This window comes from Tremella mesenterica (assembly GCF_000271645.1).
Source record: "Tremella mesenterica DSM 1558 unplaced genomic scaffold TREMEscaffold_2, whole genome shotgun sequence".
NCBI classification, from domain to species: Eukaryota; Fungi; Basidiomycota; class Tremellomycetes; order Tremellales; family Tremellaceae; genus Tremella; species Tremella mesenterica.
In genome coordinates, this window is record NW_006711226.1 from 1,139,042 (window position 1) to 1,163,862 (window position 24,821).

General features: G+C 45.4%; 9 protein-coding genes across 9 annotated transcripts; 5 read left to right on the plus strand and 4 right to left on the minus strand.

Annotated features, from left to right (window-relative positions):
• The first annotated feature begins 275 nt into the window (after positions 1-275).
• Positions 276-3,905, plus strand: TREMEDRAFT_37716 (uncharacterized protein). Its single transcript, XM_007002423.1, has 12 exons — positions 276-417; positions 748-936; positions 986-1,048; positions 1,095-1,226; positions 1,284-1,401; positions 1,447-1,673; positions 1,718-1,818; positions 1,866-2,084; positions 2,130-2,325; positions 2,371-2,851; positions 3,027-3,351; positions 3,529-3,905. Exons 2-12 carry the CDS (start codon positions 812-814, stop codon positions 3,738-3,740), a joined length of 2,199 nt encoding a protein of 732 aa, XP_007002485.1. The 5' UTR covers positions 276-417; positions 748-811; the 3' UTR covers positions 3,741-3,905.
• Positions 3,906-4,441: 536 nt separating this feature from the next.
• TREMEDRAFT_27607 (uncharacterized protein) lies at positions 4,442-7,223 on the plus strand (the record flags this gene model as incomplete). Its single annotated transcript, XM_007002311.1, has 8 exons — positions 4,442-4,547; positions 4,964-5,077; positions 5,329-5,420; positions 5,550-5,854; positions 6,050-6,212; positions 6,260-6,303; positions 6,522-6,797; positions 6,938-7,223. The coding sequence occupies 8 exons, from the start codon at positions 4,442-4,444 to the stop codon at positions 7,221-7,223; spliced, it is 1,386 nt and encodes a 461-aa protein (XP_007002373.1).
• A 161-nt stretch (positions 7,224-7,384) lies between these two features.
• On the minus strand, positions 7,385-8,971 carry TREMEDRAFT_67675 (uncharacterized protein; the record flags this gene model as incomplete). The annotated part of the gene is made up of 7 exons (XM_007002929.1): positions 7,385-7,397; positions 7,458-7,487; positions 7,571-8,073; positions 8,268-8,361; positions 8,481-8,629; positions 8,681-8,684; positions 8,805-8,971. 7 exons carry the CDS (start codon positions 8,969-8,971, stop codon positions 7,385-7,387), a joined length of 960 nt encoding a protein of 319 aa, XP_007002991.1.
• A 198-nt stretch (positions 8,972-9,169) lies between these two features.
• On the plus strand, positions 9,170-12,682 carry TREMEDRAFT_73255 (uncharacterized protein; the record flags this gene model as incomplete). Its single annotated transcript, XM_007003056.1, has 11 exons — positions 9,170-9,350; positions 9,394-9,413; positions 9,446-9,635; positions 9,742-10,552; positions 10,594-10,732; positions 10,774-10,954; positions 11,001-11,187; positions 11,325-11,624; positions 11,664-11,829; positions 11,909-12,113; positions 12,480-12,682. 11 exons carry the CDS (start codon positions 9,170-9,172, stop codon positions 12,680-12,682), a joined length of 2,583 nt encoding a protein of 860 aa, XP_007003118.1.
• Positions 12,683-13,810: 1,128 nt separating this feature from the next.
• On the plus strand, positions 13,811-15,487 carry TREMEDRAFT_56387 (uncharacterized protein). Its single transcript, XM_007002550.1, has 4 exons — positions 13,811-13,827; positions 13,889-14,361; positions 14,601-14,659; positions 14,909-15,487. Exons 2-4 carry the CDS (start codon positions 14,299-14,301, stop codon positions 15,249-15,251), a joined length of 465 nt encoding a protein of 154 aa, XP_007002612.1. The 5' UTR covers positions 13,811-13,827; positions 13,889-14,298; the 3' UTR covers positions 15,252-15,487.
• An 86-nt stretch (positions 15,488-15,573) lies between these two features.
• Positions 15,574-16,784, minus strand: TREMEDRAFT_60221 (uncharacterized protein; the record flags this gene model as incomplete). The annotated part of the gene is made up of 2 exons (XM_007002686.1): positions 15,574-16,311; positions 16,662-16,784. The coding sequence occupies 2 exons, from the start codon at positions 16,782-16,784 to the stop codon at positions 15,574-15,576; spliced, it is 861 nt and encodes a 286-aa protein (XP_007002748.1).
• Positions 16,785-17,968: 1,184 nt separating this feature from the next.
• On the minus strand, positions 17,969-18,983 carry TREMEDRAFT_23443 (uncharacterized protein; the record flags this gene model as incomplete). The annotated part of the gene is made up of 4 exons (XM_007002201.1): positions 17,969-18,182; positions 18,249-18,299; positions 18,465-18,672; positions 18,884-18,983. Coding segments are annotated over 4 exons (573 nt in total), but the record flags the coding sequence as incomplete, so codon positions are not given.
• Positions 18,984-19,610: 627 nt separating this feature from the next.
• TREMEDRAFT_28361 (uncharacterized protein) lies at positions 19,611-20,602 on the plus strand (the record flags this gene model as incomplete). The annotated part of the gene is made up of 5 exons (XM_007002400.1): positions 19,611-19,669; positions 19,702-19,789; positions 20,006-20,065; positions 20,108-20,199; positions 20,479-20,602. 5 exons carry the CDS (start codon positions 19,611-19,613, stop codon positions 20,600-20,602), a joined length of 423 nt encoding a protein of 140 aa, XP_007002462.1.
• A 209-nt stretch (positions 20,603-20,811) lies between these two features.
• On the minus strand, positions 20,812-24,159 carry TREMEDRAFT_56389 (uncharacterized protein). Its single transcript, XM_007002551.1, has 11 exons — positions 23,504-24,159; positions 23,290-23,402; positions 23,120-23,230; positions 22,854-22,981; positions 22,551-22,745; positions 22,401-22,456; positions 22,223-22,323; positions 22,129-22,182; positions 21,755-21,943; positions 21,377-21,476; positions 20,812-21,186 (listed from the first exon to the last, which is right to left on the minus strand). The coding sequence occupies exons 1-11, from the start codon at positions 24,080-24,082 to the stop codon at positions 20,929-20,931; spliced, it is 1,884 nt and encodes a 627-aa protein (XP_007002613.1). The 5' UTR covers positions 24,083-24,159; the 3' UTR covers positions 20,812-20,928.
• Positions 24,160-24,821: the final 662 nt, after the last annotated feature.

The following is a 24,821-nucleotide window of genomic DNA, read 5'->3' on the forward strand; positions in this document are numbered from 1 at the left end:
GTATGTACATAGTTGTGTTATCGTGTTAGCCTTTGTTTGCCTGTCGATCTATAGACTTGTGTACATTTGATGGACTGAATTGGGGGAAAGCTTAATCATCTGGGAATGCATACGAATTTGTGAACATGTTGTATGGGATGCGCCACGAATGAGATCAACTGCCACACGTGTGGCCATTGGGTGGCCCCACCGGTCAAAATGGCTATGACGTGGGCGCCAACCAGCGAATGAGGGCGGCTAATGGGGGCTCCTTCTTTAGCTTCTCCCCATCCAATCTTTTCCTCTCACCTTCGGACTACATTCACCCGGTCGCTTCTTTTATTTTTTTGCCTTTCAACATACGAACCGTCTCTGGAATCGTTTGAGCTCATTGCAGATATCGACATTCCAGACAAACGAGTGGAGAACATTTGGTCAGTGAGTTGCTCCTTCGATTTCGTCATAGATGGGTTGAACGATTTCTTTCCCTTCCTGAAAACATCTTTCTGCTGCTTAGTAGAGACCGGCCTGTGTCATCTGAAAAGTACATCCCGCTTGACCTACCTTCAATACCTTCACTTTGACTCCATACGTCTATCGCTTCCAGACCCCCGTTGGTCGCTTTCGGCTACGTGACCAAGGAATGATAAAAGACTCCTTTCTTCCTAAATCACTCACATTCCACCCAATCGAAAACCCTCTTAGCCTTTGACACATCCTTCCCTCATATACGTCTCGCAATACTGTTTGAAGCGCTGACTCACTCAGATCTTCAACATTCCCCGCTTTCCTTCTTATCTGTGCTTAGTAAAATAACTGCCGGTCACCCATCATGCCCCGCTCTGTCCATCAACCTCTCTTATTTGAATGTGCCTGGGAGGTAGCCAACAAAGTTGGTGGTATCTACACTGTTATCAAGACCAAAGTCCCCGTGACAGTCAAAGAATATGGAGACAGGTGTGTTTTCTCTGCGAGCGGACTGTGGATCAAATATTCTAACGTCAAGATACTGTCTTATCGGACCTTTGTCTTACAAGACTGCACCTATGGAGGTGGAATCTGAAGAGCCGTGAGATCCTCCTTTACTATAGAGAGGATAAGTGTTGAAGTTGTAGCGAACCAGGGACTATATTCGCAGATACCCTGGCTGCCATGCGTGAAAGAGGGGTCAACATGATCTACGGCAGATGGCTTATCGAAGGAGCACCCCGAGTTCTACTCTTTGACACTGGAAGTTGCTACAATAGGTCTGTCCTTTTGAGCTGACTTTTCTCTCAGGCTCAAGAGATGAGCTGACAGGGTAGGATGGACGAATGGAAGACCGATTTATGGAATCTCGCTGGAATTCCAAGTCCTCCCAATGATCACGAAACCAACGAATCGATCGTCTTCGGATATCTCGTGGCTTGGTTTCTTGGAGAGGTCAGCTTTGCTTTTATCGATTTTGGGATTTAGCTGAAAGACAAGTTTTCCTCTCGCGAAACCAATACAGCAATCATCGCTCATTTCCACGAGTGGCAAGCGGGTGTCGCTATCCCTCTTTGCAGAAAGAGACATATCGACGTCACTACCATTTTCACAACCCATGCGACGTTGTTGGGTCGATACTTGTGTGCTGGTAGTGTTGACTTCTACAATAATCTGCAATACTTTGATGTGGATCATGAAGCTGGTAAGAGAGGGATCTACCATAGGTCAGTTGTCCCGCTCTCATTTGCTGGACCAGCTGACTGATTAGGTACTGTATTGAGCGATCTGCGGCACATTGCTCAGATGTCTTCACCACGGTGTCCCACATCACAGCTTTTGAGAGCGAGCATCTGTTGAAGCGTAAACCTGGTCAGTCCCATACATCCAGTCACGCATGAGCTCTTGTTCACACACAGACGGTGTTCTGCCTAACGGACTTAACGTTGTCAAATTTGCAGCCATGCACGAATTCCAAAATCTCCACGTCCAATCCAAAGAGAAGATCAACGATTTCATCCGGGGCCATTTCTACGGATACTACGACTTCGACTTGGATAATACACTTTACTTGTTCACCGCTGGTCGTTACGAGTTCCGCAATAAGGGTGTCGACATGTTCATCGAAGCTCTTGCCCGTAAGTCTTTTGAGTATAATTCATGTGCATGATCTGACGTCATAGGTCTGAATCATCGTCTGCAAGCGATGAAATCAAACATGACTGTAGTGGCATTCATCATCATGCCTGCCGCTACCAACTCTTACACCATTGAAGCCCTAAAGGGTCAAGCGGTGACACAACAACTTCGAGAAACGGTTGCTCAGGTAACTGCAAAAGTCGGTAAACGGCTATTCGAGCATGCCGCCAGGTACACCGGGTGAGTCAATCTCCCTTATGAAGGAGACTCGGCTTATGTGGTCAGCGAGCATGGAACAGAGGTACTTCCCGCTGATCAACTACTATCTAGCGAAGACAAGATATTACTCAAACGTCGTGTCTTCGCTCTAAAACGCAACTCTCTTCCTCCTGTCGTAACACACAACATGGCAGATGACGCGGGTGATCCCATCCTCAGTCAAATCCGCCGAGTTCAGTTGTTCAACCGGCCCACCGATCGTGTCAAGATCATCTTCCATCCCGAGTTCTTAAACTCCAACAACCCTATTCTGGGTTTAGACTACGAAGAGTTCGTGCGGGGATGTCATCTGGGTGTCTTCCCGTCGTACTATGAACCTTTCGGCTATACCCCAGCGGAATGTACGGTCATGGGAATTCCTAATGTCACGACCAACTTGTCTGGGTTTGGTTGTTTCATGGAAGATTTACTGGAAACTCCTGAGGATTATGGGTGTTACATTGTTGATCGACGTGGTCAGGGTGTGGAGGAGTCGGTAGCTCAGTTGGTGAGTCAAGCCTTTGTCACCATCTGGCTTCTCTGTATTCAGGTCGAGACTACCCGTTGACTTCGCACTTGTTGAGACTCTGGGTGACACCCGCTCCGGCCTCTCATTTGGGTTCATGTCACCCCGAGTCCGCCAATGTCAAGTCTGATGCCCACGAGAACGAGCTGACAATTAGACTAACCAACTCGTCGCATTCGCCAACAAAACCCGTCGTCAACGTATCAATCAACGTAACCGTACCGAGCGTCTGTCAGAGTTGCTCGACTGGAAAGCTCTAGGCATGGAATACGTCAAAGCTCGTCAGTTGGCTATGCGCCGCGCTTACCCAGACTCGTTCGATGATGAGGAACCTGACTTTAGTGGGATCCAGAGGGTCGGGGCACCGTTGTCGGCACCTGGTAGTCCGAAGTTCAGAACGGGTATGATGACGCCTGGAGACTATGCGACGTTGACTGAGGAGATGGAACATTTGGGAACGCAGGATTATATGGGGGGTAAGGGTGAGTGGATGCTGTCTCCATGTAGCTTGTCCATCATGCTCGCATCTACTTCTGAGCATGCCCGAGCTGTCCTTTTTATTTCCACAACTTACCCCCGTTGCTCTTGGCACCTGTCACATCAATTTTGAGTCTGATGAGCAATGATCGCGAACACAACGGATAATGGCTGACGCGCAGAATGGCGAGGTGTAACCGACGACGACGACGAGAACCATTACCCGTTTCCACTGGTCATGAAACCTCGTCACCGATCCGACTCTCTGGGCTCTGCCATTTCAGGCACTCAGACACCTCATGGTGGACGCAAACTGAGCGAGAAGGACTTGGCCCAAGCCGATGCGGCGTTGAGCCATGTGAACGGAAATGGTAACGGTGTAAACGGTCACTAGGTATTTGACACTTGTGCGATGCTGTATGGCACTTGAGTCGATGTGACAATAACATGGACTGGAAAGATGAGATGAGTTGCATGCCAGAGAGACAATTGAATATTTATGCCATGATTTACTTTACTCGTAGTTTCTGTCGACGAATGAATGTGCTCGGTTATCAAGACCGAGATGGTTCCTGAGATCGGGCCAACGGGCTAAATTGACCGCGGTTTGATGGATCCGCTTATTCCGCAGATCTGACGCCTTTGCGACTAATCGCCGCATGCCGCATCCACCTCGGCTTTCGGTGTTCAGTGACTGACCTCGGCGGGTCGTCATACATGTATGGTTGGGACGGCCTTGGTCAGATGGTTTAAATACTTACTTTTGCTTCTACTTTCGTCATCTCGTCTTCATAACCATCTCTTGTGGAAACTTACCAAGTTGTTGTCATATCGTTTGATCTACTCATCATCTTGGAACCGAACCCTCTTACTCGTATACTCGCTTCAACCGAGTGTAACCACAAGTGATTTAACAAACTTCATACTCCCATAGACTTACAAAGCATCAATATAATGACATCAACCGAAAATGAACCAGGAAGAGAAGAGAGAGAAAATAGTACAGCAACAACTATGAACGATGGTGATGAGGATAGTAGCGGTAATGGATTGATAGTGAATGAAGGGAGAGAGATGGATAATGGACCAGGTATAATGCCTGAAGTTCAAAATGCTAATAGACTCGAACCTGCTAAACAGGTTGTTGGTGCTTCAGGACCAGGGGAAGGGGGACATAAATTGGATAAATATGCATATGGATGTGAGTTGTTCTAAGGCTGTTTTCCTATCTTTCTTCATCCCCTTTCTATTTTCATTCTCCATCTCCCTTCAATCTTCATGTACTTCTTATCCGGCCGTTTGTTGTTCCGTGTTCTTCTTCTCTCCAATTGAGAGTGATTTGGTGGTCCTTGTCATCGCGTTGTTTCTTCGAGAAGATCGCTAGTTTCAGCACGAGGATCAGGATTAGGAGTGGAAGTGACACCGAATGGTCAGACGGGCAGATGACAGTGTGAAATCTTGGTTTGTGGTTCACAGACAATATTCCGTTTTGTATTGCAACTTCGGCTTGGGGAGGGGGACACGCTTGGATTACAGAGATAAACATCTATCTCAGCAAGAAAATCGTGGATGGGAACCTCGAGGGAGGAGAAGAGAAAGTACTCTACTGATATCTAGTTTGGGACCCACAAATGAAGAAATTCAGAGGGATAGTTTTCAAGATTTTGGGAATGACAACTATCATAACTATTTTGGTCATGTGGGCTACATTACCTTTATATTGGGGATCTCGTGAGTTTTCTAGTCACACCCCTAACCCATTTTACTGGGAATAAGGTTTTATACGTCGAAAATGATAATTTTTTTCCCTCTTTCAACTGCTGTCCTCTGGACCCTATTCCGGGGATCCATTGATTTTCACCCAGTAGCGATCTTTCCTACTTGGAGCGATCTTCCAACTTCAGATAGTCGATCCATTTACACCCATTTGTTAATCTAGGGATTTTCATGTGTGATTTAGGGATGTTATACTGATAAGAAAGTTTGGAAAGCCAATAGATATACGAATCGCCTTACTGTCCGAGTTATCGATAGAGATGGGGGTATCATTGGTCAAAGTGTTTCACAAGGATTAGTGAGTTCTACTTCTCTCATTTCTCCTCCTTCTATATTCATCCTCACCCGTCGGTTTTCTTCAATCCATAGGGTCATCTCCGCATTTCTAGAACGCAATACATTAGAGGGATATGGGACTGATGATTAGCTACAACAAACAAACTTGAAATACTTCATCACCTCCCCATCCGAATTCCCCACAGATGATCTCCTCGCTCGGAATATAGTAGATGAAGGAGCGTGGGCAGCGGTAATTATCAATCCTGATGCTTCGACATCTTTGGTCAATGCTAGACAAAATGGGAATAACAGTTATAATGGGACTTCAGCAGTATCGATTTATTATTCTCAAGCGAGGAACGAAAATGCCGTTGGAAGTTATTTAGTACCGAATTTACAATTGGAAGTAGGAATGGTCGTTGGGAAATTCTCTTTTCAATCGGTCGGACAATAGTGAGTCTTGAATTATCCATCGTTTCATTCTCTATTCTCCTCCTCGTTATTCTCCACTGGGTGGAAATTGTCTCCGTGATCGACCGATTGCCAGTCGCAAGTACTTTCAGAACGAATTTTACAAGTGATGTGTGTATTGTATTGACGGAGAGTTTGGTCATACTGGGTCATATAGGGAAGATTACTGATATTCAGTATACAAGAAAATGCCAATAATGTCACTGCTATGAATCTTTTGGCACAAGCACCCAGTACTATAGCTCAGAGCGTTTCGTTCGAAATGATAAACCTTCGTCCTTATAACCAACCTGTCGCCACGGCTATCACATTAGTGGGTCTCATTTACATGTTGATCTTTGTAAGTCCGCTTTGTGATTATACCCTGGATTTGTTTAATGTGAATAGGCTTTCATCTTGACAATGACCAATAATGCCGTTCGGGAAATTATGTAAGTCTTGTCTTTCTTGTGTGATCCTCATTCGATTCGTCACATTCTCAACTCCGATGGACGTGGCTACCGGCTACCAGTACCGACATGTTCCCTCACATGTCCTTTATCGAACGGACCACATGATTTCTACTTTTGGGGTTGGTAACGTGAACCGGCAGGAGGAAGATGTGGTAGAAGATGAAGGAGAGTACAATCATGTGTGACTGACAATCAAGTGGACCATTCCTAACCACAAAATCATACCTCATGTACCGCATCTTCGCCCCTTTGACCCTCTATCTTCCTATCTCTTTCTTCTTCTCCATGATTTCCCTCCCATTCAAAGCTCATTTCGGTGCTCATTTCACTTATGCCGGAGGGTTCTTCCTCTGGGCGTGGACTTTGTTTTTGGGTATGGCAAGTGTCGGTCTCGCCACGGAGTTTGCTATAACTATCATGGGTCCACGATTTATAAGTTTCTTCCTTATTCCTTGGATTCTAGTCAATGTTTCGTGAGTATCTCCACGTCCTTAATCTCTCTGTCTCCCCCTTCCCCCCCCCCCCCCCCGCCTCTCATTCATGTTACATAATTTTGTGAGAAAGGGAGTTGGAGTGAAGATGAAAAGAAACATGATCAGAACTAAACAATCAGCGTCGCCACTCTCCCTCATGATCTTCAACCTTGGATATACCGTTATGGTGTAGCTATGCCTTTCTACAACGTAGGACGTATAATCAGAACTATCATATTCGATACTAAAAATGAGATAGGAAGAAATATGGGTGTTTTGTTAGGTTGGACAGGAATGAGTATTTTCACTATTTGTTTAGCTACTTGGTTGTTCAGAAGAGAAAGTGTCAACGCGCATAGGAAAGGTGTTGGGGAGAATGAATATGACGCTCCTGAACGGATGGCAAAAGAAGCTGAACAGGTTTGAGAGGTTGCGATGGTGTGGTGATGTGGTGGTGTGGGGGTCTATCGGAAATGGAGAGATCTTGTTTAATAATAGAGATTGTTCGTTGTTGTCGCCATCGAAATGCATACTCAAGTATAATACACGAAGCGTCGAGGTGAACCGGAATGATTCCAGACTTTTTCTCAAGCGAAATGTCTATTCCATCAGCGGCTACGCTAGGGATCGATGCAAGAATATGAAAAGAAGATAACTCACATGCCTTGGATATTGAATGCCGCTAATAACCTGATATTGAGCTAGGATACTGGTCAAAGACATAAAGAGGAAGGAAGAAGAGGAAGGGGAAGAAGAAGAAGAAAAGGACTCACTTTAACAAATCATCAACATCCATCTTTGCAGCTCTATTATCCGCAAAACCAGATCCTTGTAAAACTTTTTCAATCATCTCTTTCATGTCTAAATCCGATTCTACCTTCTTTTCATTCTCAGCACACCAAGTCCTATAATTTTTCTCCAACATTTCTTTCACACCCCTAGCACCAAAACATGCTCTAACATGTTTATTAGCACGACTAAAAACTATACGTGTCAATCCATCGAATTCTTCGAATCGAATAGGAGGAGGAGGATCTCTGGGACTTAGTCGGACGACTGAAGATTCTACTTGTGGTGGAGGACGGAAGTTTCCTTTTCCAACTTTTAAAAGATGTTCAACACGCGCGTATAGTTGGACATTGGCGGATAATCTACACCATAATTTGGAAGATGGGGTAGCTACTAGTCGAAGGGCGAATTCACGTTGAAACATTAGGACGGCAGTTCGGATCAAGGGACGATGAGAAAGGAGTCTGAAGACTAGGGGAGAGGATATCTGTGGATCAGCCTTGAGTCTGGAATCTTTCGTCAAACTTTCCACGAGGACTATTTCAGAAAGTAATTTTTGAAATTTTTCACCTATGATGAATTGTGTTAAAACGATGGTTTGGATTGATGTGAAAGATTCGGCGAGGAGGGGTTTTCAGAGAAGAATAGGGAGTTGGTTTGATGATGATCGTATTCACTCACTTGATAAGGAGTGTTGGAAATGCAAACGTCGAAATAAGGTAAATCAGCTTTGACGAAATCCCCTATGATCATCTCCAATTTCTTCTGCTCGGGTCTAAATATCAGTCATCATCCTTCAGCTTCTTCTCATAGAACACCAGGTTCGATGCCTAATGTCTTGTGGAAGAGGTATGAATGTAAAGACATTTCTAAGTGTGTTCAAAAGTTACTCACTTTCCCAATACTCGCTTTTGTACTTCTGCTGCCATCCTAGGATCCATCTCAACTGCCACTACTCGACGTACAGCGGGCAATATCCTCATGGTGAGATTACCAGTACCTGGACCTACTTCCAACACGACGTCAGTAGGTTTCAAATTTGCCTAGAGGTCAGACGTGCTTCATACGAATTCTTCACTACTGACCTTGTCTACGATGCTGCGTCATCAGCAAATCCCTTCATAGCTTTGACGTACGACATGAGAGATTAAATGACAATGATAGGATTGAGCCAGGTCACAGGTAAGGAATGGCATATATGAAGTACGAAGGACACACCTCTGAGCCACAAGCGGATTGGTTAATATGTGTTGTCCAAACCTCTCAGTGTTGAACAAATGATTTCTCCCTCCACCTCCACTTGAGCTTTCTCCATTTTTCGAACTCTTGGATGGTTTAACAGCGGCAGTATGCGGTCTAAAAACCTGTGACGTTGCTTTAGGCATCTCTTTGATCGTTTTCAGGCCGGTCGAGAAGAAACAATTCTGTGTTGAGGCAGACAAAATAAAATCTTGATGGTGGTATCGGTCGGCCACGTGGGAGTCACATGGTGCCTCCACTCTGGAATTCCTCCTTCGACCACCAGCAGTTTCTTACGATCGGGCAAACTCAACTGTGTGGTTCAACACACTATCACGGTCCATATGATCACTTCAGAAATCATAGCTTATGTTATCTTCGTATCATACTTCTTGCTCATCTTCCTAGCCTTCTTTTGTGTCTTTTGGTCCTTGTTGCGAGGCAGAAATCCTGGTCAACTTCTCTCCGGCAGATCCTTCTTCTTCCTCCGAATAGCTGCGGTGGCCCTGGTTGCAACATGGACCTGTCAGTCCTTTTATGATACTATGGTATGCCCGCTGATATACAGACATGATCAAATTTATGTTTGTGAGTGCTTCCTGAGATCTTATGACGCAGAGGTAACAACACAGTGGTCTTACGATTACTACGCAAAACGACATTACGCTCCAACCATAGGACAATGGCTTGCTAACACTGGTCTTTTCGAACAAGCTTGGGGCATAGTATGCACAGGACCTAGTTCTTGGTGGTGGAGTAGCTTTATATGTACTTGGACAGTGATCTTTACCGCTGTGGTATGGACGGAAAGTAAGCCCCACCGAACCCTCTTTTTTTATGTGTCTCTCTCGATGACGCTCCCTTTATCTTTACTCATCAGGTTGTTGATCAAAATTGCACTCATTGCTGATATCAGGTGGAAGAAGAGGTATCAAATGGCCCTGGGCATATATGCTGCTAGGACAATTAGTCGCCATGTCCGTCGCTACAGCTATGTTCATCTCGGCTCTTTATCTTCATCCTCGTAAACGACCTTCCCAAGGTGCTCCTCCAAGGTTATACTTTCCACTTTTACTGGCTTTGGGCACCATTCATCTCCTCCCTACATACACTGGAACAAGTCGATTCCTCACCAACCTTTTATGGATGCACGGTCTCTTACTGGTAGCATTACTCGCCCCACCATCAAAGGACAACGAGAGAGAGAAACTGGGCATCCCTTTCCCTACGCTCTATGCCTTGTTGGGGGTATTGGCAGCGGCCATTCATATTCCAAATACAAACCGATTATTGTCTGTAATTCCCAAGCACACTTCGGTTCCGGTCCATCTCCAACGACATATCTTCTTCCACCCAGCTCAATCTAGCATTTCCCTCGATGTTGTCTGCGTAGCTTCCACCCTCCTTCTTTGGTATGTGGCATCAGGATCGACCGCTGCCATAGCGACGAAGACAATTTTTCTAGGGACAGTCGGTGCGCTCTTGGGGGTGCGCTATGCAGGATTGACTTGGGGTCTCATAGCAAGTCTTTTACCCATTGTCATCCTTGCGATTGGAGCTTTGTTGGCCTTGTACGTCCAGCAGATGAGAGTGAGGAATGAGGGACGAAGAAAGAACTTATTGGAAAGTATGGGAGTATTGGAAAATACTGTCATACCAGGAACCAAGAACAAGCCCCCGAGAAAAGCGTCTCGAGCCACCGTGATTGGGTTCTGGCATCCGTACTGGTCAGTTGTCCGACGAGTTGGGTAGTCTCGCTGATAATTAGCAATGCTGGGGGAGGTGGAGAACGAGTGTTATGGTCAATCATTGCGTACTTACAAAGAGTCCAGCCAGATACCGTCATCCTAGTCTACTCAGGTGATTATCCCTCGACGAGCAAGGAAGAGATGCTTGACAAGGTTCAGGTACGTGAAATCGTCTGCGGAGAAATCTGCTGATGTCGTAGGAAAGAATGTCCATTCGTTTGTCAGGAGATAAACTAGCTTTCATCCCTCTACCTTCTCGACATTTGATATCGGATTCTTACTGGAAGCGATTCACTCTCCTGGGGCAATCAATCGGTTCTGTCATCCTGGCTTGGGAAGCCCTCTGTGGAGCTGAAGGAATGTGGGGAGATATTTTCTTTGGTGAGCTCTTTCTTATTTGTTGATCAGACAAGAGCTCACGACATAGATACTATGGGTTATGGGTTTACCTACCCATTTGTCAGACTTATCTGCGGGGGAGAGATCGCCATCGGAGCCTACACGCATTACCCGACCGTGAGCGTGGATATGGTGAAGCGGGTGCGGAAAGGAGAGTGGGGTGTGGAGAGTGGAAGCACTCAACGGGGATGGTGGGGGAAGCAAGTCAAGCTTGTGTATGTGTTCCTCCATCTCGGTTCCCTTCGTTCCGATCTCCCTATTTCTTGGTTGCCTTTCGTCTTGACTCCCATCTGCCGTCATTGTTCAACTCAGTCCGGTCAAGTCTGCAAATTAGAGTGTCGTTAACAAGTAGCTACTATGCCATCTTCACCGTGCTCTACTCCGTATCCCTCCTATACGCAGAAGTGATTATGACAAACTCGTCCTGGACACAAGCCCACATCACATCACTCCTCTTGTCCGCCAGGAAGACATGGCTAGCTGCTTTCCTTCTTAAAGATGAAAAGGCATTGCAAGCTCGAGAGAGACGTAAAGAACCGTCCAACCGAGGCAGATGTGAAGTGGTATTTCCTCCTTGTGATGTGACCGGTTTATTGAAGCTGGGCCATGTTGGCAGTCGGAAAAGAGAGATAGTCTCTTTGGCGCAATTCAGGTGAGTCATCGTGTGGGTCTCTTGGTAGCTGATCAATAGGCCCGAGAAAGACCATGCAAAGCAGTTGTATGCTCTTAACGTTTTGTTCGATCAATACCCAGAGTGCAGAGATGTGAGGTTGACACTTATGGGAGGTTGCAGGAATACGGAGGATGAGCAGCGGTTAGAAGGCCTGAAGGCTTTAGCTATGAAACTGGGTATAGAGGTCAGTCTTTACTGCTGCTCTGATACTTCTGTTCCATGTCAGATAGCTCCACCCTTCTCCACCTCGCTGACAGCATCAGGATCGGGTTGAATTCGTGGTGAACGCTCCCTATCCCGAAGTTGTGCGACGCCTGGGTCAAGCTTCCATAGGTCTCAACACGATGCAAGATGAACATTTCGGGATTAATGTGGTGGAGTTTATGGCGGCAGGTTTGATACCTGTCGTTCATGCGAGCGCTGGACCCATGATGGATATTGTGGTTTCACATAACGGGCGACAAACAGGTCAGTTTTGGGTATCCACCTCGTCTGTTCCTTACCTCTTCATAACACTTTACCTACCTTTCCAATTTCGTGTCGAACGTAATGTTACGATTATATTTGGAGTTGCCAAGCGAACCTGATTCCTGTGAACTGTCCATCGGTGGAGTGGTGGTAAGGTCACAAGAGGAATGAAAGAAGAGTACATAGAAGGATCGAAGAATCGTGCGGAGGATTGATCTCGGAAGTTGACATCCGCTCTTTTTCCTTCTTTATCAAAAACGCCACAGGTCTCACCATGACCGATAGCTCCACTTCTCCCTCTTCTCTGCTTTCGCTTCCCTGACATGAAGCTTTTGCCGATCACGCCACACCACAGCTGACATTCAGGCTTCCACGCCACTGACGCTGAATCATTCGCATCTTCCCTCCACACCGCTTTATCTCTTTCGGCGGATCGTCAATTGGATATGAGGAGAGTTGCCAGAGATCTAGCAAGGGACAAATTCAGTCAGGAGAAGTTTGAGAGTTCTTTTGAGCAAAGTTGGAGGTATTTAATTGGTTCTCATCTATCTGATCGACCTGGTATCTAGTCTTTTGAGGTGGGATGAGGGTTAAGGACATGCATCAACACTTACATTGTCATAGTGCGACTTTGATATCATACGAGGGTCTCGATGTAATCTTTAAAACGGGGTCGTTGACTGCGCTCTTTAGTCTGGTTTGAATGGGAGAGTTGCGGAGATAAGTATGCAAGTTTATCTCTTGTGAAAGAATGGCATTGATGATCCGATGATCCGAGTTGTCTCTTGACGTACAAGTCTCGGAAGAGGGAGTAAGTATAGGGGTTTACGTTTGTGGTCATCGTCAGTCTTTGGGGGAATGAAGAAGGGAAATTGTATTGAGACGAGTCAGGTCAAAGATTATGATAGAGTGAGCTCCAATTAGTACGTGGTCTACGGGCCGTAGTCTTTTCCCGATGTACTCCTACTGCTGTACCTCTTGTCTCTTTTCGCTGAAATTCCAAGCTGTAGATGTTGTATCTTGTCCTGGTCTAAGAAATGAGCTACCCAAAGCGTCTGGCCAAATTGATAAAGTTTGTTATGTCAGGAACGAGTTCATTTTTCCTTTGCTTCCCCCCCTGTCGGTGTAAGCGGAGGTATACTTCGGTGGGTTGGAGGGTGGCGTCCAAAGATACCAAGATAGAGTACACAACGTGGGGTCCATATGCGCCGAGACGGAGATCGGGTGGCTTGTACCTTCGGCCGTGAGTTTCTATTCTACTTTATAGATTGTTTAATGTAAGTAGTACGTAGAGTACGACGCGAGAGAGCGACTCGGAACTTGTTGACATTTTTCACCAAATAAAACCATCTTAATCTTCATCTTTACAATAAAACCTATCTCAATCTCATTCTCATCTTTGTACATAATCATCGGTCTTGTCATTATTATCACTTTGATTGTTATTCTCTCAAGTCAAACTTTTCCTAAAGTGTTCGTATAATAAACACCGGCTTCGTAAATAGTGAGATAGTGATACAGCGGAGCAACACGGACGAGCAGGACTCGTCAACACGTTTCTTCCATCTCTCACCTCTCACCCAGAATCCCACAGAAGACGAAACACGAGATCTGACATATTGTCTTACTTTCCTCCAATCATCATTGAGTCTACAAAAGATTTCAAAGAAGACGGATCAATCTTTCGTTAGGTTGTTGAACCTTTTTGTTCCGTGTGAGTACATCATGATTGGAAATGATGATATGATTAGAAGATGAAACTGATGAGAAAAAAGAAACACAGCCTTCGACATTTTCCCTTATCCCTTAGTCCTTACTCATACCACTTGTCACTTACAATTCACACACTTTCTATCTCTTTTTTTCCCTCACAGTCTAACTCTATCTTCCCGACTTATAATACGAACTACTTTGATCGTCTAATCTCATCTCAATTGGAGGATAATAGGGATACAAGTGTGGGAAAAATTCCATTCTTCACATCCCTTTGGAACTTGACCGGACGTCATACGGTTTGAGACAGACAAAGGCGACAAAGGAGTCCGTAAAGCCGTTGAGCCCTTGGACCGTTGTGCCCTTGAGGGACACCATCCACGCGTCACATTTCGAAACTTATAAGAAATACGTTCAGTGGTCATACTTTGACAAGTGGATAATCATCAGAGAACAGAATAGGATGGTCTCTATGTCAGAGTTGAAACCTGGATTGAGAGTGATGGCTCAGATGTCTGTACGAGCGCTGGATTCGGTGAGTCCTAAGTTTTGACCCCACATTTTGTTTCCATCTAGAAGAGAAAATCGGGATGAGATCCTTATGTGGGAATACTCGAATTTGCGAGCTGGATAAGGGCGTTTCAGTGATGTGGGTCACTTGAGGATTGTTGTGAGTAGGAGGAGGTGGTAAGAGCATGGAAGTCTTATCTGCTTGACGCGAGGGTGAAGTCGAAGTTCACAGGGGATACATAAGAAAATGGCTGACAAGATCAGCTACCTCTACCTATCCTCATCGTTCTTTTCTTCGCCTGTTTGGCGCTTTTCCAATGGCCGTGAGTCATCTCTATCAGCCTTTCACCCCTCTCTACCCTCAGTCACTCCTTTTCTCTTGCCAAGCGTTCCCAACGTTCTCCTTAAAATTTAATCCCATGTGTAGACAGATCTTGTTTTCTAGAATCCCCGGTCTCATGAAAACTCATCACTGCTTGGTCTAGGGCAAAGGTGGTTCTTTTTGAAAAGGAATCACGTCGCTACTATTCCATTCCAAGACGAGTCGCGTTCGTACACCAACTGACGATCAGATTCAACCCACCCCCTCCGGTCCTCCCCACCCACACACCTCCTTCTGGAGAAAAAGATCGTCTCTCACCACTCCCTTTCTCTCATTTACTCTCACCTAACACATCGCTCCCTCCTAACCCTTACCCTCAACCCCATCCATCGACCCATCCTTTAACGTATCACGCCAAATTGTACGTCCCATGCAACGCAGCATCTTCTGGAGGACGTACACCGGGGTGTAGATCAGGAGGACGTGCGCCGACTAGGACAAGGAGGTTAGTAGGGAGAATGGGTACGAGGTGGAGCATGCCTTTAGGACCTGTAGAGGAAGTAGAAGGGGAAAGTTCTGGGGAAGTTTGTTGATCTATCTTATCAAACTTTCTCCTTTCTCTGGTGTATTGTTCAACTCGGAGAAAGTATGACAAACGGGAGACGAAGAAGATAAGATGGAAGAAGGGGAGATGGAATAATCTTATAACATGGACAGTTTTTCAAATGGACACTTGCAGATGCAGATACAGTTGTAGCGAATTTCGAACATTGTTTTCAGTTTTCTTTGATAGACTGTTGAAAGTTGATTATGCATAGGGATTTTATTCATCCGGATCTTGATCCTCTTCTCAATTAACAATTCCAATGTAACCCTGCACGAAAGATCTTCAGTATGTTATCTTGTTCATACAGGCTAGACCATCCTCAGTGATTCTCGTATCTCCTTCAATCTTTTCTCCAATTCAATCAACAATTCTTCTTCTTTCTTCCCTCCCCTTTCTCCACCGAGATTCTGTAAAGTATCTTGTATATCTTCCATCCCCCTCTCATCCGTCGGTTTTAAAACCAAACCTAGCTCATCATGTTCTCTCTCATGTGCTTCCCTTTCAAGATCAGGAGGAAGTATATCAACCCTTTTGACTCTACCTAATTCTCTGATCAAATCACGTAAAATATCCAACATTTCTTCTTTACTCCTCACCAACTCATTTATCTTCAGTCCCTGTCTAACCTCTATTCTCCGTTTTTCATCCATATTGGAATCTCCTACTCGTTTCTCTGTAGATTCCACGTTTGACCGACTCGGAAAAACAGGATTGTTCTGTTCTGTATGACCGCCGACTTCGTTGTCTACCTCGATGATATTATTTTCATTCTTGATACGAGTGGAATTGAGTGGAGATGTCGTTACAGAGTCGAATGAAGTTACCGAGGGTTTTATTATCGTTGAAGAGTTCGATAGTCGGGTGGTTGAATTAGAAGTAAGAGATGAATTGATAGGTTTTCGAATATGATAAGATAACAAAGCTGCCGTTCGACCTCTTAGTAAACCTAAACGTCTGGAAGATTGGACGGAAAGTGCGAAAGATTCGTCAAAACCTTGTTGTAAGGTAGAAAGTTTACCATCTGTTATACCTTCTCTATAACCTGCCTAATAAGATCAGTTCCACAATTTCAAAACTCTATAATGTACTCATGGCGGGATCAGAGTGTCAAATAATATTCTCTCCGCATATGAATAGGTTGCTAGACTGATATGAAGACAGATGATGATGTGAGTTCACGAAGATGAATTTGTGTCAAAATACTGTACTTATTCATGATGAACGGCGATGAACTTGTCTTTGAGGATACACTCCTGATGTGAAGGGAGTGAGCGGAATGATGAATTGAATAAGATGGGTTGTTACATACGAAAGTAAGAGAAGAACGAGGGGATATGATAAGATACATAGATAGCTAGTTAGAGGGGAGTAAGTAGCAAATGAAGAAGAAACTCACATCTGTATACCTAGCGACCATTCGGTCATATTCCCTCTCTGTCAATGGATCGGCAGCTCCTCCTTGTTGATATGTTCTGGATGGTCCAGCTATTGGATAGGAATCTTCTAACCAATCATCCATGTCGTCCACACTGACTACCTATTTTATCTGGGATTACTTGGTAGAAAGTGGGAAGAGTATGTTGAGAAGTTTCAACAAAGAAAGTGTGATTAAATACTTTTGAAAAGAAAGAATCCGATGATCGGATAAAAAAATATGAGTAAAATGTGCATACCAACATGGCACCAATGCATTTTGCTCATATTTACTCATATTCCACTCGTACTCGTAAGATTCGTCAAGCGACCAGCACTATACACTATAAAGATCCCTTGAATTTACTGTTCCACATGCTCCGAGCCATTCTCTTCCACATCCTCCATCTCTTCCATCTCGTCCAATCCTTCCACATCTTCGACATCAGGAACAGCCGTCACTTCATGAGCCAACGGTGAACCTGCGATTGTTTTTCTCAGTGGACTGGAACCCATAGGAGTGCTACTTTTGTATCCTGAATGTGTGGTAGTAGGGATTGGTGAGACGGGTAGTGGGACACGTTGAGGACTGTTTGCCGTTGGTGGAGGTTTGGACGAAGGAGTTTGGGGTGTAGGGGTTGGTTTAGGTTGTAAAGTCTTTTGAGATTCCATCTCGGGAGCTATCAACCCTGTCGTTACGTTCAGATCCGCTCCTAGAAGTTGGGATGGAGATGTGTCAGATACAGGGCCGGGGGCTGGGGTAGAAGATGAAGGATCATCTTCCAACTTGACTTCGACCAAGTCCTCTTCGGGTCTCTGTCGAATGGGCAAGGGCGAAAATGTAGGTTCGGGTGATATCTTTCCTTCTTCCTCCAATAATTCAATTTCATCTTTGGGTACGGGAGGTGCCTCTCTAATCTCCGCTTCTTCTGGCTGTGAATTCGCTATCGGTTCCTCTTCCAATGTCGGAGGAAGGGATGACATGTGAATCGCAGTTTCCACACTTTCTGTCCGCGTGAGAGGCTTGTCGTCATTATTCTCGACAGGAGTTTCCTCTTTGATATCCAATTTAGGTTGAGGATCAGGTTCCGATGCCCACAATACAGATCCTCGTCCTTTCTTTCCCCTCCCTAAAGTCATTTTCCCCCTAGTAGAACCTTGTCCCCTCAAGCTTCCTCTTTCAGGAACTAAGAGTTGTTTAGGTGGACTGATGGTAGGAGGTTGTGATTGGTCAGATTGGCTTAATACACGAGATCTTTCCCCACGTGGAGATCGAGAATCGTCATCAGATTCTGAGTGTTTAGGTTGATCAGGAATGGGGAGTAATGATTTTTCCACCAGTTGGTGTTTTTCACATAAGAGCAAGAAACGAGCGTAGAGAGATGTCTCCCCTTCGGCAAGGGAGAAAGCTTCGCGATGATGAAAGTAGGCATGAGAGAAGATACGTGAAAGTCGTCGAAAGAGTGATGGAAAGTGGGATAAAGATGCGGGGGGTATGGACATTCTGCGCATCAGGAAATTTCCACCTCGTCGAAGAAACCTGGATTTCAGGTTGGAAAAGAGGTCTCACCTGGAAGGGAACTTTTCGGAAGAATTGAGGACAGCAGTGGTTGAATCAAGTCTGTGTCTCAGTATCATCCTCACTCATCTCAAAAGGTCGTTGTAATCTCGCCGAATGAAGATTACCAAGTCATCATATGTGGGGTAAGTGTCATAACCAGCATGGTGATAAGTGTACGTTAATGAATCTGATTCTGTACAAGCTTGATAAGGAGCGCCAACTCACGTATGAAGAATATAGTCAATGGCACAGCACTCTACGGCGGCTTGTCCATCACCATGAGCAGCACAAAGATAAAGCCATTCTTCCGCTTTCATCTCTGGACATGTTTCTTTGGTACAACCTCCAAGTAAATGATTGACCAGAGGTGCCGCATCAATGGGTATTCTTCTGAGATGTTCGTATATCCACTGAGAGTCAGTCTCATCATACTCTACCCACAGTCATCATTATCGAACATTCCTTCATCCATACTTTCAGGCTCGTCGACAGTCTACGCTCATCTCTCCCACACACATCTCAAGGAGAGTGTTGTCAGCGTTAGTAGGTTCTCAGTTGATGATACTCCGATACGACTGAATGCGATGAGAAACAACTCACCACATCTTTCTCAGGAGCCTTTCCACCGGACGTAGTATCCCCACTTGGAACCCTCACCAAACCCTCTACATCATGAGGATCCGCTTTCACCCTCAATGACAGATACTCTGCGAGCTGGAATGGTCCATTAAGCTTCGACAGTGAAGGTATGTCTTCACTTGACCGAGGGGGGAGATCCTATTCCTTCAGCTCTACTTAAGGGATCAAGGTGAAAGGAAGACTCACAGATAACTTTGAACCACGTTTGACACGATACGATGTGGAACCCGAATCCAAATCCGAGTCGGGTTTAGGAGGTAGGATTATCATTCTTGCCTCCTCCAAATCACTCACAGGAACAGTAGTAGTAGTAATTGTAGAAATAGTTTGACGTCCTTACACGTCCCATGCATGCATGGTTCATGCTTCAACTGGGAGAAAACTAAAAGAAAAGGGATAGATATATTCATTCCCAGTCCGCCACTGGTGAAAGAAATGGCACCTCTGCAGCTGACTACTTTGACAATCTCCTTTCATTCCTTCTCATCCGACCAACATAGGTATCCACTCGTTGGACGCAACACATGTCCCAATCGATAGAAGGGCGGATGCGATAGACTAGAGACTCGATCGAAAGTCAGGGAACCTATCACGACATTCGAATTTCCCTCTTGACTATCGTAACGACCCCGTTAAAATTATCTCTCCTGCTACACTTTACTCCGTTGTAGAGCACCATAACCATCATCATCGCCCCTATTTTCAGGTCAAAGAAAATCACATAAGGGTATCATGCCGGCCGAACAGAGTTATTACGAATTTTACCGCGGCTCATCGTTCGTCAAACACTTGTGGAGAGTTTGAAGGTTGCTGATATGAATAGTATAGGAACAGCACTCACGGATTCTTTAGACGAACTGATCACACAAGGTAGTATGCCTCCTCAATTAGCTATGAGAGTCTTGCAGCAGGTCAGTCGTACAACTATGATCACTCTCCCTCTTGCTTTTGAATACGACGTGGAATGAGTCCTTTACTTTCTTTCTTACTACAAACTGTCCTCAGCCTGCCAAGCAGCAAATCCCTTGTGATTGTGTGAAGCGTATGACATTATGCGAGGTGATCTAGGAGAGGCTGAAATTGAGGAAGAGTTTACTCAAGAAATAGGAAATGATATTGATGATTAGTTTGATAAATCTCTTACCGAATGTATACAAAAAGGGGTCAAAACTAAGACTTCAGTCAAGGTGAAGCCATCGCCTACCTCAGAATGCCAAACTGACGACCAGGGTCATTTATCAACATATCGATTATGTGATGACGTTTGGACGTTTGTGGTCAAACAACCTGTTTTTAAAATGGATGGACATCAAGGAGGAGGGTGAGTAGTTTTCTTATCTACTCTTTATCATTTCCATCGTCTTATCACGTCTTTCTTCAACTACTTTCCTTTTTTAATCGTATATGTAGTGTACTCTCTGCTCCTCTCTCCTTCTCCCGCCTTTCGTACCATTCTGTATGAGCCGTTTTCCATATACCTCCGCACTCTCCATTGAGAGGACTAGGTAGTAAGGAGCATCAACTGCGGAAAGATGCAAGTGTAGAGTATGGACAATTTCTTCTTCGACAGGAGATCGAAATTGTGGAGGCTGACCCATAGTGGAGGAGAATTCGTCACTGCTCCCAAAATCAAAATCGTAGCTTGTAAAGGTGGTGACGCTCAAGATGGGAGAACTAGACGTGGTGGACATGGCAATATCGCACCTTCCGCCTCTCAAGAGTGATCATCATCTCAATCCCATCTCTTCCTCGCTACTTTTTTCCCACCTTCCCGTCGACCTTTCAACAACACACGTTCGATTGAACGACAACTACTTCTTGCTGAGAACACCCACATTGATCAATGTCTATCAAGTCTCTACCTGCCAGATTTACCTCACGACGTCTTCGAGATCAGAAGATATGTACAAGTGTACAAGTTGTATTCACATCAAACAGACAATGAAAATGCATCATGACCTCTTCTCTCTTCAGTTCTTAGGAACAGCATAGCATAAGCTTCGTAGACGTATAACAGCTGGATATTTTGACTTTCCTGCTGTACTCGTACTTATACACGATGAGAAACACCACGTCCTCGTTCACCACCACCGAAATCATCATCATCAATCTCTCTTTGAGCCAAATCAGAGACCATATTGGATTGTTCCATTCTTTCCATTTCTTCCGCCATGAGTAACTTTGAATAAGGACTACGAGCTCTGATGATGGGACCGTAGAAAAATGCTACAAAAGGTACGATGGCGAGTACAGCGGCGATACTACCGAAGAGGAAGATGGCCCATTTAGGAGTGAGTTTTTCGTAGATCTTCACATTAGATTACTGCCAGCACACTTCACTTTGGGTGATTGTTTGATGTCCGCCGTCATACCAGATAAACATATGAAAGATAAACTGGAGAATTAAGGGTCATATGTCGTAGGCTAACTGAAATGTGGAGTGATGTATCTGAATGTTCGAGAAGGTCGGAATGATGGTGAGATGGAGAAAAACTCACTTGAGTGGTTCCGAAGGACAAACCCCCACCGACCATATTTCTCAAAAACGAATTACCTGCAATGGCCGATGAAGCGTAAGAACCATAACATTCCGCCACGCTGACTATCAATACTTGTACAACGCCGCTTTATGGGGTGGTACAGCTTTTCAAAGCTGGATCTACCTACATATATAGTCTGGGCCTGGTTTTCTCGAAGGAAGTTGGAATTGATGAAGTACGCGCTATTGGGAAATTTCAAAGAGGGAGAGTCACTTCCACCATAAGAGAGGTACTTAGGGATGCGGAGACAATCCGACAAATGGAGTTGTAAGGGGGATCAAGAGTAGTTTATAAGGTGATGAAGTGTGAGAGGAGACATGGACTTGAATGACTCACTAAACGAAAGAAACTATATAGATTGTAAAAATGCTTGCGAAAATGATGACTTGAGCGATACAAGGAACAATCCAATGAATATCTGATCGACTGGTGAAAGCGAACATGTAACATCCTCCTGCAAGAGTGATACCTCCTACCATTGGTGCATAAAGTCTTGCTTCCACACCGCGTTTTTCAAACTTTCGTCTGTAAATCAGCTTACAGATCCCAGATCAATCTTGGTCCACTCTAAAACGACTAGGTTACCCTATCACTATCTCGAACGGGATGACGACGCAGTACTCTTCGGCCGACCTCTCTCTCAGCCAAACATGATCATTGTTCTTTCAGCGCCATGTTGGAGACATTGTTATCAATCAAAAGACACATACCGATACACAGCATCTTGCCAGAAATTCAAAATAAATCCGAGAATCCCACCAATACTAATTGTCAGAGATGATTTGTAGAGATTGATCAACTCACCAGATGACAAGATACACCAGACCAACTTGCTTGATTGAGAAGTTGTACACTCTGCTGAAAATAAAGTCGAGACCATCTAACTCTACATATAAAACAGCCCACTGCGTCCATGAGCGGTGACCCGACTAACGTGCGCTATTCACTACGGACGGGAGGAAAGGGGAAGGCAGACACTTACACCGAGGGAAACCCAGCATGAAAAGAACAAGACCACAGGTTCCGTAAATAAAAAGACTGCGTTGTCAGAACATCTTCCCGCACAGGTGTCGTGGATTCGTGGAATATTCATTTTGGCCGAGTTTTCCGAATGAAAGACGGAGAGACTCACGTATTGGTCGATACAAAGAAGTACGGACTGCTTGACCAAAGCCAACTTTATCAATCTCTGATCTGGCCGTGTATCTACCACCATCTTGGAGTCCCCGTTGATCCCGGAGATGCTTCGCCCGCCGACGAAGAATGACAGGTGCACGGGTTTCACGTAGGACAAAGTAAACGAAAGGGATGTAAGCGGTCATGACGACTGAAAGAGTCAACATAGGCTCCCCGAAGATGTAGGGACGCATAGGGCACTGAGAGATGTAACGGGATCGCCGAGAGAGAGCGAGAGGCGGAAAAGGGGCGAACTCACTCATCTGGATCCACTGTATCCATCGCCATTCAAGATGGCGGGTAGCTTCCACACAGGCCATGAGAGGAGCTGCGATTCCACTTCCGCACAGTGCACACACTGAGAAGATGGACATTGGCCAACCACGACTGTCGCATGTCAGTCCCTCGTTTCCCCCGTGACAGGTGACATCAGATTTTCTCTGTCGAGTCTTTTACATCGGGTTCAAGTAAAGAAAGAGACCTGACCATGTGTGAAGGGATCAAGCACAGAAAATCACGACTCACTCTTGCGGCTCGTAGATATCACTGATGGTACCTCCAACCAAGGTTGCGCCTACTGATCCACTCACGCCCAGTAGAAAGCGTACGACGAGGATGGTCGCGGTATTTTGAGCCCCGTCAATCAGCACCTCTCCACCGATTCAAAATCTATGCAGGACATGAAATAAACTCACAGTCCCATCCCGAGGTGGAGCACCGTGTACATGACGATCGCCACGAGGTAAGCCCATCGTCTTCCAAACTCTTCCGATATGGGTGCTAAGACCAAAGGTGCGATCCCGAAACCCTACTTTTGTCAGTACCGATTTTTTCCCTCACGTACTGGATCGAAGTGGTATGGCAAGGATGAGTCGATCAAGTTCGTAATGAAGAGGTCTTCAAACTCACCCAAGCATACAGTCCCAGACCGACCTGAGCTTGAAGAGTGGTACACCCCAAATCTCGGCTCATACTTTCTATACCTATCGAATACCCAGACACGGAAAAAGCCGTGAACAACGTGAAGAATGAGGCCACGCATACGATGGCAGTCTTACGCCATACAGGGAAGTGAAAGGGGTCTTTGGTTGATTGAGGAGGAAAGTCGACCCAGATGATTCTGATCTCTGTCGGATTCGTCACGGTCTTTTCAGAAGAAGATCCTTGACTGATCGGACTGACCTGTTGAGACGAAGTAGCCGTCGTTACTGTGTCTGATATATGCTCCTTTGATTTCCTGGAATGGTGTGGTATGTCTGGAGGGTACGGGAGGAGCGAGGAAGGGAGAAGGTGATGAAGATGAGGGGGAAGTGGAGGCCCATAGCTACATCCATGAGGGAGTTGGTGAGGAGAAGGAACGATTGGGCTGGGTGGGGGGTCAGATGATCGTCGAAGCGGTGATGGTTTTGAGGGGGAAGGTCCGGAAGAGGGATCGAATTCAGCCATGGTGGTCGTTGTACTGGTAGATGATCCTCTGGATGGGGGCATGTTGTGTTGCACTGCTCGCTCTACCCTATTTCGTTATGTGAGAGCAGAAGCGGAGAGGGACATATATGAGAAAGGTCAGATGGACAAACGAGTCAGAAGAAAGATGAGTATTGAAGCTGTAAGACGAGGAATGACACCAGTTGCAACATTTCGCACAACTCCGTAAGAAACTTCCTCAAGTTCCGGGAAAAGAATATTATGCCGAGTCGGCATAGCATGAGTTCCCAACCACAAGCATGCTTCTCAGCGATCAATACGAGTGGTCGACACGTGCCAATAGAAGGGGTATGCTTACGGAGCAGAAGACCGTACGCCATATAAGAAACCTTTCAAGTTATCGTCACCAATGGCCTGGTGACCTTGTGACTACTGGCAAGCTTTGAGAGACCAAATTTCTGGCTGGTGGAGGAACGATTTGAGGGATCGGAGAAAGCTCCATGTTCAGGGAGAACAAATTGGTCCTTCACTCGGCCCGAAATCCCCGACGTGTGCCACACCAGCGGAGTTTCACGGATTTTGGACTCGTTACCACGTGTCATTTCGAAGGGTGCGCGATCATGGGGTGCTCCGCAAACTACACCGATGAAGGTATTGGCGGGGATTGAGAGCGATGCGTCGATCTCTGCAGATCTCTCAGAATAACCAGTGGATGTGAAAGAGAGTATTGATCTGAGCGTGTGATCACCTCACTTGCGATCACTTGCTCAGTTGTACAAGTGCGATGAAGAGTAAAAGTTGT

What these genes read in the sequence shown, in the direction of transcription:
- TREMEDRAFT_37716 (XM_007002423.1), top strand. Translation starts at nt 812, where the DNA reads ATGCCCCGCTCTGTCCATCAACCTCTCTTATTTGAATGTGCCTGGGAG. An exon ending in TGGCTTGGTTTCTTGGAGAG is followed by an intron (nt 1,402 to 1,446) that starts GTCAGCTTTGCT and finishes CTGAAAGACAAG; the next exon opens with TTTTCCTCTCGCGAAACCAA. An exon ending in TCTGTTGAAGCGTAAACCTG is followed by an intron (nt 1,819 to 1,865) that starts GTCAGTCCCATA and finishes GTTCACACACAG; the next exon opens with ACGGTGTTCTGCCTAACGGA.
- TREMEDRAFT_56389 (XM_007002551.1), bottom strand. Translation starts at nt 24,082, where the DNA reads ATGCCCCCATCCAGAGGATCATCTACCAGTACAACGACCACCATGGCT. An exon ending in GATACAGTGGATCCAGATGA is followed by an intron (nt 22,746 to 22,853) that starts GTGAGTTCGCCC and finishes TGACTCTTTCAG; the next exon opens with TCGTCATGACCGCTTACATC. An exon ending in TATATAGTTTCTTTCGTTTA is followed by an intron (nt 21,477 to 21,754) that starts GTGAGTCATTCA and finishes ATTGATAGTCAG; the next exon opens with CGTGGCGGAATGTTATGGTT.
- TREMEDRAFT_56387 (XM_007002550.1), top strand. Translation starts at nt 14,299, where the DNA reads ATGTCAGAGTTGAAACCTGGATTGAGAGTGATGGCTCAGATGTCTGTA. An exon ending in CTGTACGAGCGCTGGATTCG is followed by an intron (nt 14,362 to 14,600) that starts GTGAGTCCTAAG and finishes TGACAAGATCAG; the next exon opens with CTACCTCTACCTATCCTCAT. An exon ending in TTGGCGCTTTTCCAATGGCC is followed by an intron (nt 14,660 to 14,908) that starts GTGAGTCATCTC and finishes ACTGACGATCAG; the next exon opens with ATTCAACCCACCCCCTCCGG.